Genomic DNA, 15322 nt, shown 5'->3' with positions numbered 1-15322 from the left:
TACAACAGTACAAGTTCCCAATGTAGACACCTTGTACTGGGATGAAGTGTTCGCAAGCAGAGTAACTTGTACCAGTCCAAGTCCTGCTTTACACTGGTGTAACACATCTAAGGTTGGGGGTTTGCACTGGTGTAAAAATCCCTAATGTATGCAACCCCCAAATGGTATCAGCAATCATGTCTCAATCCAGGACCATCTGCTCTTCTGGTATGACCCAGCTGTAGAACAAACTTCCTAAGGGAGATCAGATCGATCCAGTATCTGACCACTGTTAGGCACAATGTAATACCCTTCATTTTGGGAGCGCTTTCCCATTGTAACCAGAATAGTGGAGGTCTATTGGTGGCATATCTTTAGAACAGGCTCCTGTGCCAGGGAAGGACAAAGAGCCAGAAGACTCCATGAAATCTACCAAGGAGTACGATTTCCTCCTTTAACAATGTGGCTGCATGGTAGCTGACGGCTGACAGGTTTAGGCTCTTTGATGCATCTCTCGCTGATACATGTCTTGATGGTAACTCACAGAGCCATACCTATGTTGCTTTGTAACTTTAAATGCGTTTACACAGGTTGGTGGAATTATCTTATCTACCATGTACAGAAATTCCCCTATCTTCCTTTCAGTCACTTACTTAGCACTGATCATGCTGCCTTTACAAACAATTCTTTGGCCTCTCTTCCTGGCAACCATTGTGGGTGGATGTGTTGATGCTGAACAGCAAGCGCTGCATTCAGGATTGGGATCCACACGCTCTGTTTAGCGTCCGAGAGCGGCGCTTTTATTCCAGAAATGTCTGGGAGGTGGACAGACCGATCAACAGCCACTCTTGCACACTAGTGGAGGGAAGTGGGGGGGAGGGGGGGAGGAAGTCCACTCATCGTTTGAACAGGATTCCCTTTAAAGCCCATCAGATTCACTTATCAATTGACATAGACAGCCCCTGCCATCTTCCCGCCCTACTGGGTCTCCTGTGCAGGAGGGCACTGTTAACTTTATGCATTAATCCTGCATTTTCCTTTAAAGCCAAGTGCTCCAGAGCTGCAGACCTGCACATGATCATGTCTTCCCAGCTGTGTGGTATTTTTGTCTCTAAACTTTCAGCAGTGCATGAGAGGTATTTATGTGCATTGTTCCTTTGCCATGACACAGAGGCCAGGAGTGTTTTCTTTTCTAACAATCCCAGCTGCCCCTTGCCCTAATTCTGTCTCCCATTCCTGCTCTAATCACATTTGCACTCAACCCTAAAAGTTATTTCTCAGCTGTATCAGAAACATGAGGGAGACAGGATGGACTTTGAATTGCTCTCAGATTAGTCTTTTGCCCAAGAATCTGATCTAGTATATTGTATTCTTAATTCAGAATAAAACCAAACTTGCTTCCCACAAGTGTTATGAAACAACTAGTCCTCCTTTGAGGATTTGTCCATATAGAGCGCACTTTTGGTGTGCGTTGAATTGCAAGTGCTTTGGATGAGAGGATTAAAATTCAAAATGATCTGGAGAAATAGCCTGAAGTAAACAGGATGAAATTCAATAAAGACAAATTCCAAGTATTCCACTTAGAAAGGAACAATCAGTTGCACACATACAAAAATGGGAAATGACTGCCTAGGAGGGAGTACTGCAGAAAGGGATCTGAAGCTTATAATGGATCACAAGCTAAATGAGAGTCAATCGTATAACGCTGTTGCAAAAAAAGCGAACATCATTCTGGGATGTATTAGCCAGAATGTTGTAAGCAAGACACGAGAAGTAATTCTTCCGCTCTACTCTGCGCTGATTAGGCCTCAACTGGAGTATTGTGTCCAGTTCTGGGTGCCACATTTCAGGAAGGATCTGGACAAATTGGAGAGAGTCAGGAGAAGAGCAACAAACATGATTAAAGGTCTAGAAAACCTGATCTAGGAAGGAAGATTGGAAAAATGGGGTTTGTTCAGTCTGGAGAAGAGAAGACCGAGAGGGGACATAACAGTTTTCAAGTACATAAAAAGTTGTTTACAAGGAGGAGGGAGAAAAAATGTTCTCCTTAACCTCTGAGGATCGGACAAGACGCAATGGGCTTAATTGCAGCAAGGGGGGTTTAGGTTGGACATTAGGAAAAACTTCCTGTTAGGGTGGTTCAGCACTGGAATAAATTGCCTAGAGCGGTGGTGGAATCTCCATCATTGGAGATTTTTCAGAGCAGGTTGGACAAACCCCGGTCAGGAATGGCCTAGATAATACTTAGGGCTGCCACGAGTGCAGGGGACTGGACTAAATGACCTCTCGAGGTCCCTTCCAGTCCTACGATTCTATGGATTAGCAAGGGGGTTTTAATGCCCCAGGCTTTGTACAGTTACGAAGGAGTACTCCTCTTATTTGCCATGCCCTAGTCCAGGGGTTCTCAAACTTCATTGTCCCGCAACCCCCTTCTGACAACAAACATCATTAAATGACCCCAGGATTGAAGCCTGAGCCTGCCCCAGCCCAGTTGCCCGTGGGGGTCAAAGCCCCACTGCTCTGGGTGGGGGCGCATAAGCCGAAGCCCAAGGGCTTCATCCCTAGGCGGGAGGCCTGTAACCCTGGGCCTCGCCACCCAGGGATGAAGCTCTTGGGCTTCAGCTTTGGCCCTGGGTAGTGGGGCTTGGGCTTGGGCTTCAGGCCCAGACCCCGGCCCCAGCAAGTCTAACACCAGCTCCGGAGACCCAGTTAAAACAGGGTTGTGACCCACTTTGAGGTCCTGACCCACAGTTTGAGAACCGCTGCCTAGGGTTAGCCTCTTTGCAAGGGTGAGTCCGGGGGCTCTGATTCAGAGTAGGCCTTTGAGTTCCAGCAGCACTTGTCTCTCACTGTGTCTCTACTGCCAGTCCCAATGAGTTCAGATGCCTGGTAGAGACTTGGCCCGTTCAGGCAATGCAACTGGTAGGTACCTGCCTGATGCAGGGCAGCCCTTTCAAAACCAGCCTGCAGTACAGTATGTAAGCCTCTTGGTTAGAGCAGTCTCATAAAGCTTAAGTCAGAGTCCATAGTAACAGAATACTTCGCCCTGCTTTTCCCGCAGGGATTCGTCTTTGTCTGTCCTGCTGATCCTGTGTCCAGCTGCTGTAGGCAGCAGCAAACTCGTCTGTTCACCCCTGGTCTCGATCTTCAAATGCAGCCTGGCTGTGGTCACATGGTCACCTTGGCTTGAATCCCAGCCTTAAAAGTGAAGGTTTGGTTATTGGGGCTTCCATTGTGTCTCCCAGTCACTCTATTCATCTAAGGTGATTCCAGCCAAAGCAGTGTACCAGACATTCAACTATGCCTCATTTCCCCTGGACCCAGGGGGAAATTACCCCCTTCACACCCCCTGGGTAGTAATACAAAGTGAATGAGTAAACTGAGCCACGTGGTGTTCCTAGAACTCTTACAAACATTCCCCCGTTCTCCACACGTGCGTGCAAGGATGGAGCCTGCACCCCAGAAGTGAAATCCAAAGGGGCACACGATCTCAAAGAACCACAGTTACTCTAAGGTAAGTGATTAGTCTTTAGTTTGGTTCACCAGCTCACTGAGAGCACAGTGGGACAGGGCCTAAAGTGGGGCACACGGGGTCAGTGAGGCAAGTGTTGTGAGCCACAGAGAACGTAGCTTAGAGCACAAGGCTTCTCAACCAGCGAGCACATGGCTGCGTGAAAGTCTAATCAGTCAGCCAGCCAGCCGTATGAGCAGTGACTTAGTGGGCATCTCTGTATACCTTTGCCAGGCAGAGGACAGATTGCACAAATGTGCTCTCAAGGATGTTTGTGCAATTTTCCACCACTATAGCGTGGGTTTTTCCATGCACCCTAAGGGCAATCAATGCCAATATTGGGCACTAAAGGGGCACTGGGTGCCTAACTCCCTTGGGCTCCTATAAAAACCCTGCCATGGTCTTTAATGAATGGACTGTTTTGCTGTTCCTCACTCTGTTAGATGATATGCCCCCATACTGGCAAATAAAGGGTTTACAGCAGTCTGAGTGTCTAATCAGCCCACCAAATTACACTGGGTCGGGGGGAGGTGTTGGACTGGGCCCCATCTAGTATCATTAAGGGAAGGTGGGCTTAGCCTTGCCTGTGACCTAGCAGCTATCCCACAACTTATCCTGATCTAATGCTGTAATTACAACTAGTGACCACAGGTGTGAAAGGGTCAGGGCGGATTACACTTCATGGAGGGGCAGGAGAACTCAGTCAAAGAAAGACGAAGAGGTAGGTAGTGCCTCTTTCTGGGTGGGCCCTGGAAAAGGGGCAAGGCCTGGGGAAGCAGTGTCTAGTGTCCAGTGGGTTGCTGTTCCAGGGGAGAAGCTTGGGGACCTGAGGAGAGGCTGAATTAAAACCAGGCTGCTGGGAAACGGCCCCAAGGAAAAGGTGTAAAAGTCCTGACACAAGAGCTCCTGTGCCCAGAGTGGGGCAGAGGATTGAGCCCAGAGGAGGGGCTGCAGAATAGCTCCTGCGGGGTAGAGGGACTTCTGTTATCCCAGAAGGGGTCTGTGACTTAGCTGGAAGGTAAGTTACAGACAGGCCAGCACAGGGCCAAAGTGACTGACAAATGCATCTTAATGATCAGGGGAGCTTGGCTTGCCTTCTAGCTCAGGACACAGGTTGGGAGGATCTTTTTAAGTTTATTTAACAGTGAGGGAGTGACGGCATTTGAACAAGGATGCTCATGTGAGCAGGCTGAACTCAGTTGTTTGTTCTGTGCACTACTCCCAAAATCTACAAGACTAATGGGAAAGGGACACAGTCAACTGGAAATTTTGTCGGTTTCAAAAAGTAGCTTTACAGCAGGTTCAGGCACTTCCCTTTCACGTGTGTTCTCCTTGTAAAACTTTGGTTTCACAGTCACTTTCTCCTCCCCCCCCCTCCCGCCCTCCTTTTTTCAAATGTGTTTCTCTGCCGTTTGTGAGACCCCCACAAACACCTGGAGAATCTGCTCAGAGCGGGAAATCCTGACTCTGACTAGACCCAAAGTGCTATCCTCAAATGCACACCTTGAAAAATACTTTTTTCTCCTTCTAATCACATGGCAGTGATCTTAGCGGTTACATAGGAGCTAAATTTTTCCCCACAGAAGTCACGGGCTTTCTCCAGATGGTGGGAGTTGTGCAAAGTTCTACTTGGGGGAGGGAAGCGATCACTGTATTTTTTTTTTTTTACTTAGCAGTGAAAGAAGATGGATGAATGGATGTGGTAAAGCACAATCCCCTGGAGCATTGACAAAGCTGAGTTACCTACCTCTAAGTAAACTGGCTGAGATCCTGACGTGGGCAGAGCAGCCTAGAGAATGTGTCCTCACCAGAAAAAAACAATTCCCCCCCCCCCCAGTCCTGTTAAAAGGCAGCTGGTTTGTGTGTATGGGGCAGAGTGGGCAGTAAATATGTGTGCATGGCTATTTAAAGTTTTATTCTTTTCATTGGCTGTATTTAGAGCTGGGGAAGGTTGCCAGATTCACAACCTTGAAAATGAAGCCCTCTCTCTCATCCACAGACCAGGTGTAGCTTACTCAGAGCTTGACTTCCCCATGTGCTGGACCTAGCCCGCCCAAGTACCTCAGCTAGGACCTGAGGATGTCCCCAAAAGACTGAATGACCTAGGCCACCAAGACAATCAACAGTGGTGCCAACTGTTGACAAGACACCCGTGCCACGCGCCTGGGAAATGGATTTACAATACCAACACCTTTCACAGATACCACCAAATAGTCTAAGCAGCAGCAGTCTCCCTTCCCCACAAACCACCCCTGCCCCTTCTACGTTCCGGGGGAATGCTGGTTGCTCTGACTCCGGCAGGGATTTGGGTCTGTTTCGGGGAACCATGATCATCATCTGGGGAAATGCATTTCATTTTGTTCCTTACCTGACAAGCTGGTAATCTCTCTCTCTCTCTCTCTCTCTGTACAGCACCTACTACGAAGCCTCAGCTTCTATGCACCCCGGGACGATAAATATGGTTTATTGATCTACAGCCTCTTCATGTACGAAGGAAACAGCGGAAAGGACAGGATGTCCGCTCAGTAGCTGCTAATTTGTACACATTAGAGCTGCCAACTAAGAGGCCAGCTGTTGATGAGACACAAGGCAGTGAGCAGGCAAAGGGACGAGATAAGGGAGCAACCGAGAAGAAGCAACAAGCATTTCATGTGACGTCCGGGGTTGCCTGACTGTGCTGAAAAAGGATGTGGAATTGCTTATGCTTGACAGTCAGGTGAGACCGCATTGTAGTTTTATACTGCTGTGGTGTCTAAACACCAGCAGACTAGCAACCACTGCACGCTGCTGCTTAGACAAGGTTTTGGGGCTTTTTTTTTTTTCCAAAGAAAACTGTCGTACTTCAGCAATGGAAGTTGCTTGGCAGAGAGGTGTCAATATGTACCTATATAATTGATCCCTTCTGGTGTTTGCTTGCAGGTTTTTTGCTATCATAAGCAACCTGGGTTTCAAAAAGATGTGGCAAATTTTGTTATAAAATTAATAATGGGGTGTTATGCAGGCAAAGATGCAGAAATCAAATCTCATCTTCAGGGCATAAACTGATCAAACAAGGAATCACAAGTGGCTAATTAATATATATTATAGAACTGGGAAAGGAAGGATGGGTCGTTGGCCTTTGTGGAGAAGGTGGGAAACATCTGTATTTTAATGAAAATAGTGACCCCATTCACTTTTGTATTGTTATCTACTTGATATAAAGGGGGTTAATCTCTTTCCAGATACAGAAGAATAAGCAATGAAGTGACTCTGTGAGCCAGGTAGACATGTCAGGGTTGGTATGAATGGACTATCAACATGTGAATGGAGCTACCTTGGAGGTAAAATAGTGGACCTGCCATTGGCCGTCCAACCTTTAACAAGTGCTAACCACGGGGACTTTGGGGATGTGGATGAGCAAGTATACTTGTGTGACCAGGAGGGGAGTGGATGTGAAACCCAAGATGGGGGGCAGTGCATGTGCAAAGAGTGTGTCTGTCACTTGAAACAACGAACGGAGGTGTGAGCAGCCTGCAGTGAGAAGCCTGCTCGCCTCTGGAGGGTGAGTCAGTCCCCAGTGATTAGGAAAGGCAGCGAGGTTTTCTGCAATAAAAGTTCACTCTTCCTTCGAGGGGCCTGCACAACTGAACAAGCAGATGCTGCTGTGTTAAGTGAGACATGCATGTAGACTTCGCTTTACTACTCCCACCTAATGTCCCTATTCCCATATTCCAGCTGGCTGATCAGTCATGTCCTGTTTGGAAAAGGCTGCCCTGTCACTGCGAACACCTGCCAGTTACAGAGCTCCCACACCAGAGAAGTCTCCAACAGCCGTTCAAGTTCTTCTGGACCTATGGAAGGAGTCACACTGAGAAACAGGTGCTGAAGCCAGGGACCCAGACTTGGAGTAGCAAAGTAACAGGGCTTGCCCTGGCAAACCGTGGAGGCCCAGGGCTGAGCACTAGGAGGGGGCGGCATAACAGTTTGAGGCCTACCACACCCTGTGGATCCGCCAGCTTTCCTTGGCGTATTGGACACTACAAGAGGCAGCAGGATACTGGACATAGAGGGTGTCGCAGTCCTGGTCAAGCTCCGCCTCGTTGGTCATGCCCCACACTGCTGTGTTTGGACCCATATTCTGGGCCTTGTGTTTGTAAGCTCCTCCTTGCCTGGGCAGGCTTCAGTCACTGTCTCTGGCCTCACTAGCATGCTTCCTGGGCACAGACTGTCTGGTACCTCTCTCTTGAAAGTGGGGGCCCCACAGCCTAGCTGCCTCTGCCCCTGCACCCCCTGACTAGTGCTGACCCCCAAGACACCCCAGTAGCTTAAACACACACTTTCCCAGAGCTCCATTCTGCTGAGCACTTTGGTTTACAGTTTATCCCTTCAATGACACCTCATAGTTGAAGCAAATACCCACTGACTTTATGGAGGGACTACTTTCACAATCACGCTGCACTTCAGACAGCAGAAGATACACCAATCCATGCAAAGTAAGAAACACCTGCAGGTAAGTCCCTGCCTCGGTTGCTTCATCTTTTTGACGCTTCTTTGGTGTTTGGTCAGAGTCCTCCAAGGAGTCCAAGAACCTTTCTCTCCCCATTCTCCTTGGGAGCATGGAGTCTCCTCTCCGACTCCGGTAGCCAGCATCCTTCAGCTCCGCTGGTCAGGCAGCCAGAAAGGTCCCTCCTCTGCCTTATTCAACCTGCTCCAGATGTCTCCCCCTCAAGGTCTGTTCTACTGTGCAGAGTCACAGACTGTGTTCCCCTGCTGGGGATTTTCCACTCCTCCTCTGAAGAGCTGGAGCCAGCTGGTTTCACCTCAGTTGCAGCTTGTTCATTGTTCTGCCAGGTCCTGAGGGCCTATTCACTGGTTGCTGATAGTACTTAATATCTGCTTCATTCAAAGGCAAAAGTTCAGGCATGGCTCCATGGCTCCTCGCCAGGGGTTGCTGGAAAGAAGTTAACTCTCTGAGACTGAGTAGATAGTAATCCAACAGCGAGTGGGGGAACTGAGTTGTACAATTTTAATAAAAGTACAGAAATTTCCCACATTCCCCATGTCAGGATCCTGGTCTGATCTGTATCGCAAACCTCACTGGCCTAAATAATAATAATACCCCCACACTAAGCCCCTCCACACTTGGATCCCGCCTTGCTGAGCCTGCCCACTCACACCTGGCACAGAGGGGCAGGGCCCTGGGGTGTTTTGGGGGCAGGCCCAGGACTTGTGCTGTGTCAGGGTTGGGTGCAGCCTCACTGCTGATTTCATGTCCCGGGAGGAGGGGGGTTAGCTGCACAGTGATCTCCCACCTCTGTTCAGCCAATGGCCTGTGCTCCCCAATGCCATGCTGGAGCCTCCACGTTTATTTGACAAATAAAATTTGCAGAATTTTGCAGTTTTAAAATACTGTGTGCAGAATTTTTAATTTTTTGGCACAGAATTCCCTCTGGAGTAACTCAAATATTACCTTAGCATATGGACTACAGATGTTATACATGAGATTAACGCAGGCTGCAATTTACAAGCATTCCACAAAGTCTAAGCACATTCTAATTCAGTTTTTTTTTTTTTTTTTTACACGATACTGACAGAGGTGAGCCACACTGACTTCAGCTATGTGTCTGTCAATGTTCAGGTGACACCAGGGTTCCGTGGCCTGAGCTGACACCTGGTCTGCCAGCATCACAGGCATGACTCTTTCTCTCTCAAAAATACTCAGCAAGCCGACATTAAAGAGGTTATTGTAACTAGGTGCTGTAAGAAAGCAGAACAAAGCTGCTTATTGTATTAAGGTCTTTTGTAATACAAGCCATCAGCAGGTTGTGTTAGACAAAAACCCTATTAGGCATGAGGCAGCTAACTGCTTGTATTTTTAGATATCAGAGTAGCAGCCGAGTTAGTGAGTATCTGCAAAAAGAACAGGAGTACTTGTGGCACCTTAGAGACTAATAAAATTTATTTGAGCATAAGCTTTCGTGGGCTATAGCCCACTTCAGCGGATGCATAGAATGTAATGTTCGATATGTTCCATTCTATGCATCCAATGAAGTGAGCTGTAGCCCACAAAAGCTTATGCTCTAATAAATTTGTTAGTCTCTAAGGTGCCACAAATATTCCTGTTCTTTTTCTATTTTTAGATGAGCTATTGGGCTATTTAAGTGCAATGGGGGCATTGCTGCTGCAGCCCTTATCTCTTTCTTTAAGCCGGGGTTGGGTTTGTTTTTGGTACAGGAAGAAACAGCCTCATGACCTGGCCTGTGAGAAGGGAGAACTGTTTAATGGTACTCCAGCTGATGGAAAAAAGGTACATTGAATAAACATGAAAACAATGCTGTGAGGTCATGGCTTAATAAGGAATCCCGCCCCCACCCCAGTCTGAGTCAGGCATTCACATAAGTGAAGCACTTGGAAGTGCATTCCAAACATTGAGTAACGACTCCCATCTAACCCGTCTGAGGTCAGCAAAGAGTCGTGTTTTGATTTTACAACTGTAGCTGAGACACCATGGGGGCCAAATCAATTGCTCGTGTAGCTCCATTGACTCCAGTCCAGCATGATTGTGATTTATCCAAGGGCATAGGTGGCATTTGATGTCACAGCTGGAATTAGTACTGAACCATTCCTGGCTCCCAGTCCTGGTCTTTTCCTATGCAATACAACTCATCCTCTGATTTCCCCGGTGCCATGGTGCCTCATTTTATCCACATTAAGCATTTTGCACAGGTGCCTTTTGCCTTAAGTCAAACTGGTTGTCATCTCCCTATTCCCATTTCTTGCACTTTGTTCGGAGCGTAGCCAAAGTCTCCATGTGGAAGGAGGCTAAGTTGCAGTGTAATCCCCAAGTGGACTCGGCCTTTTAAAAAAATGTATGCTGGGTGACTTGGCAAATTTTAGAATGAGGGGGGTGGGGAGGGTTAAACCAATGTTGGGTTATAAACTCTGAAGTGGTCCAACGACACTAGAGTTAGTGGAGAGGGTAGTTTTCATGGATTGTTTCAGTTCTACTTGGTTTATGCAATTACACATCAATGCAAAAGGTTCTTCATAAAACAGAGCAGCCCAGAGCTTAAGACTCTCACTGAAAGAAACCCTATCTAATAGACAACACACAGGCAAAAGTCCAACCAATCAATGGGATCATCTTAGAGGAGCATAGCAACTGCTGAGACAGGTGTGTGACTTGGGTGGCTTAATTTGCCTTTATCTCATGGCTCTTCCCTTTAATTTCTGTGGTTTTCAAGAGCAGATATGTAGGCCTTGAGATCACAGAGGGTGAGGAGTACAATAGAACGGCACCCAGAATCTGGCCACGCCTCATCTCCTTACACATAATCGCCCAGCAAACGACAAAGGAGCTGATTCTCATTTACACTGAGACTGCCTAGTGCTGCGGCGGACCCTTTACAGCGATGCCAAGGAGCCTTCGCGTAAAGGAGAATCAGGCTTCAAGTCTTTTTTCCCTCCGAATTTTCCAGCCTGGGGTTGAAGTGGGCCAGTCTGTGGGAACTTGGTACCTTTTTCCTGGTAACTGTTGTCTTATGCTTCAGAATCTCCCTTTTCATTGAAAGAAAAAAAGAAGTTTCTACAGGGTGGCAGCTGTGAAGAGAAGTGTGAAACCACCAAAGGCATGCACACCAATGCAGTGCTGTCCTCTTAAGGCAGCCTGAACCAGTAGCTCTGAGCAGGGTAAACTGCCTCTTGTTTATCTCTCTGGGGTATTGTCATATTCTGGCTGGACGCTCACCAAGCTATTGTGTTTGGGTCTCACAAGCTGGGCCTCTATTCATCTAACCTTCCGGAGGCTGAGCGGAGCCCAAGCCCTGCCTCTGGTCTCAACACACACTCTCTTGGGGCATGGCTCGTCTGTCTAGCACCCCCTTTCTGACAACTACAACCCCACAGTCCAGCTGCTGCGGCCCCTAGGACCAGTGCTGACCCCCACGACACTCCAGTTGCTTAAATATCCCCTTCCCCTAAGCTCCAACCTTGTGGGCGCTCTGGATTACAGTTTACCTTTCCCGGGACACGAAATAATTGGAGCACATAGTACACAGGTTTTGCAGAAGGAATTCTAAATCATTACTTTTTACTTTAGACAGCACAAGAGAGATACAGGTCCAGACAAAACAATAAAACACCGACACACCCTTCCCTGCCTCAGTTTCCTCACCACTCTGGACATTCTTCAGGTCAGTATCTTCTAAGGACATCAGTATCTTTCCTCACCTTCTGCACATGGTGTCTTCTCTCTCTTCTGTTTTCAGGCTTCTGGTCTCTTTTCTCACTCTCCAAAATGGCCAGTGGCCCAATGGGAAACTTTTTTTAAAATAGTCCTCTTAGGTGATCCCCGATCAGCCTCCTGATCGAAGTCCCCCACTACATGATCCCTGCTTATTGACCAGCCTGGTTTCTCTGGGCAGTAGCCAACTCTTTGTCCAAATGTGCATCCTTGTGGATCGAAGACCAAACGAGTTTTAACAGCCTTCCATTGTGAGCCCTGTGTCACTGCCCCCTGGGAATGCCAGTCCAACATGGAGGTAAAAAGACCACAGAGAAAGCTCATGTTAAAAAGACGGAATTTGCCGTTTGACACAGATTTATAGAGTGCTCATGATCTCTGACAGAATTAATATGGGCTGTGTCAGGTTGTGCAAAGACAGATTATCACAGCTGTTAACACTGAAACTTGACAATGGTAGTTTAAGAATTCCCTCTAGTGTGGCTATTGCCCTGGTGGCCAAGAATGGTACCCTTCCTATCCAAATCTTGGTGACATCTACACCCACCGTGACATATTTATTAAGGAGCCGGGGGCGGGCAGAGAAACAGTGAGAAGTACTAAGAGAGCAAAATCTTTTTCCTCTCCTTCTCTTGCAAACGGAGAAGTTTGGATCCATGTTGGTGTAATGCACCTTTTTAATCCTTAGGAACGACTGACTTCAGAACAGGAAAGCTTCTTTGCCTGAAGAAAGGTTGCCTTATGGTTAGAACCACAACGGAGAGGTAAATCTGACTACTATGGACTCTGTGCCTCAGTTTACCCCTGTGTAAAAGGGAAATAGGAACAATACACCTGCCCCACTGGCGTGTGGTGAGGCTTGCTTAATTTAACTGCTTTGAGGTCATTGGATGTGACATAAGTGCCAAGCAGTGGTAATAAATGTGAGCAGTCCACAGCCTCCCTGCAATAGTGTCTTGCCACAAGGGTGAAGGCAGAGTAATAAACTTTTCTTGTTACTATAGTTCCTGGTCCTGCAGCAATCAATGCAGAAATAATGGGCCGCATTGTGGATTTCTATTCCCAAGTGATACAGTGTGTTAACAACAGAAGAGCACCCTGCTGTCCTAAACCAGGTATCTCTCAAACTTGGCAGGCTCTTGGACCCTGAGGAAGCCTGGATCTCTCTCTATGTATGTAGCACTGTATTATAATTAGTGCCTCACGCTTCCTCAAGATTTAAACTGATGCACTGTGCGTTCGTCCGGCTGGCACTGCTGTCAGCCAGCACCTTAAAACCCTCCCTTTGCAGGGCTGCTTCCTGCTCTGCTCGCTTTGAATGGTTATTAATTTACTTGTTTTGGGCAAACAACTTCCTCCCACCACCACCGCTCTTTAATAGTCATCCCTGCCCCTGACCCTAGCTTGGATTAACTGGATTTAACTTAAGCTGGTTCATTTTATTACTTTATACATTTAAAGGGATGGGTTCCTCCCACTCTATGCCAGAAGAGATTCAAGAACTTGCTGACAAGACTGGCTGTGAGTACTGCTCTGTGTTTTTAGCTTCTTTATTTCCAGTGTATTATTTTTAATCATTGCTAATGGCTTTAAAGTGGCTCTGGCAAGGTCTCTTTCTTGTCTAATGCGTCTCCAATAAACAGCTGTTCCGGCAAGGTTCACTAAGCATGGAACTTGTGAAGAATGTGGTTTAACTGCATAAGTGACTCGGGACTTTAGGTTGCTCTATGTTGTTGCAATTTGCAGTGGCTTTCGAAACTAGACAAGTGATGACAGCAAAATGACAGTGCTGGTTTGGGCAGGAAGGTTGTGTAAGTGAACTCAAAACACAAATCATGTTTCCTCTGCTCTTGCTTGCTATGCAGCTCTTTTAAGGGGTGAGTTAGTTTTGAGTCTATCTAGCTGCTGATTGTTTGACGGATGGATTCACTAGGAGTGCTAAGAGCTGAGAAATTGAATGTACAAACTTGCAGTGTTTTAATAACAACTGCTGGTCCTTCAACCTCTCTGTGCCTTGACATCCCTGGCTATAGAATGGAGATAATACCAACCTTCCAGGAGTGCTGAAACTCTGATAATTAATGTTCATAAACTGCGCTGAGCTCCTTAGGTGACGAGTAAATGGGAGCTGCTATAGCCGCACATTGATTGCGCCATTATTCTGATAGCCAGTGAGACACATCTGAAAGCAGAAGCGGAAACGCCTTGGGAATGTGTAATTTCTGCATTGCTCTCCTTTGCCATGTTAATGGTGGGAACACTGGAACATGGGGTCTTGCAGGAACTGGTTCTTGGCCCCATGCTGTTTAACGGTTTTTATCAACGACCCGGAAGAAAAACCTAAAGTCATCACTGATAGTTTGTAGATGCCACAAAAATTGGGGTAGTGGTAAAAAAATGAAGAGGACAGGTCACTGGTTCAGGGATCGCTTGGTGAGCTGTGCACAAGCAAACAGTATACATTTTAGTAGGGCGATATGTAAATGTGTACATCTAGGAACAAAGCATGTAGGCCACACTGATATGATGGGGACCTGTATCTTGGGGAGCAGGGACTCTGAAAAAGAGTTAGGGGTTGTGGTGGATAATCAGCTGAACATGAACTCCTCACTGCAAAGATATGGCTAAAAGAGCTAATGCCATCCTGGGATGCATAAAGAGAGGAATCTTGAATAGGAGCCGAGAGGTTATTTTACATCTGTGTCTGACACTGATGAGACCGCTGCTGGAATCCTGGGTCCAGTTCTGATGCCCACAATTCAAGAAGGATGTCTGATAAATTGGAGAGGGTTGAGAGAAGAGCCATGAGAATGATTAAAGGATTAGAAAACCTGCCTCATAGCGATAGACTCAAAGAGCTCAATCTGTTTAGCTTAACAAAGAGAAGGTTAAGGGATGACTCGATTACAGTCTGTATCTATCTACATGGGAACAAATATTTAACAATGGACTCTTCAGTCTAGCAGAGGAAGGTATAACACAATCCAATGGCTGGAAGTTGAAGCCAGACAAATTCAGACTGTAAATAAGGTGCACATGGTGAGAGTAATTAACCATTGGAACAATATATCCTGGGTCGTAGCAGCGTCTCCATCACTGACACCGTTTAAAGCAAGCCTGGATGTTTTTGTAAAAGATCTGCTCTAGGAATTTGTAAAGCTTTTGTCCAAAGAATAGAGAAAATATATTAAAAACAACAGAAGTTCCTACACACTTGTGTGTGAGCTCTGGTAAGCTTTTCCTAATTCTAACACAAGGGGAGAGGTCAGTCTTTCTTCAACAAGGGTGGAGGTCCCCTAAGATCCTATCAGTTTGTTGAGTCAAAAGGAAGACTACCAGTCAGTTCAAGCCCATCCCATTATACCAAAAGCCCTTTCTTTGTTTCCTAGTCTTTGGAAAACCCAGCCTGAGCCTTGCGTGGGAGTATCACTCTGGGGTTGTTCAATCTCAGGGGTAATCACCCCCCACTGTTTTTGATTCCCGTAGGAACTGTGGTAATCTTCCCCAATCGAGTAAAACACAGTCACACGTAAACTATTCATAAGTTTAATATAACAATCGCAAAAGACAATTCATGGGGTAGCACGTACGTGCTAGCTATTGACCTGATC

At 46.8% G+C, this 15322-nt stretch overlaps 1 protein-coding gene across 1 annotated transcript in view; it reads left to right on the top strand.

Annotated features, from left to right (window-relative positions):
- Positions 1-12933: 12933 nt before the first annotated feature.
- Positions 12934-15322, top strand: part of TESC (tescalcin) — a 28708-nt gene continuing 26319 nt past the window's right edge. The window contains exon 1 of the mRNA XM_084648722.1: positions 12934-13232. Coding sequence (XP_084504848.1) covers positions 13175-13232 — 58 coding nt within the window. The 5' untranslated portion in view covers positions 12934-13174. The remainder of the gene's footprint in view (positions 13233-15322) is intronic.

This window comes from Lepidochelys olivacea, assembly GCF_965140295.1.
Source record: "Lepidochelys olivacea isolate rLepOli2 genome assembly, chromosome: 15".
NCBI lineage: Eukaryota > Metazoa > Chordata > Testudines > Cheloniidae > Lepidochelys > Lepidochelys olivacea.
This window is presented reverse-complemented; position numbering and strand designations above follow the sequence as displayed.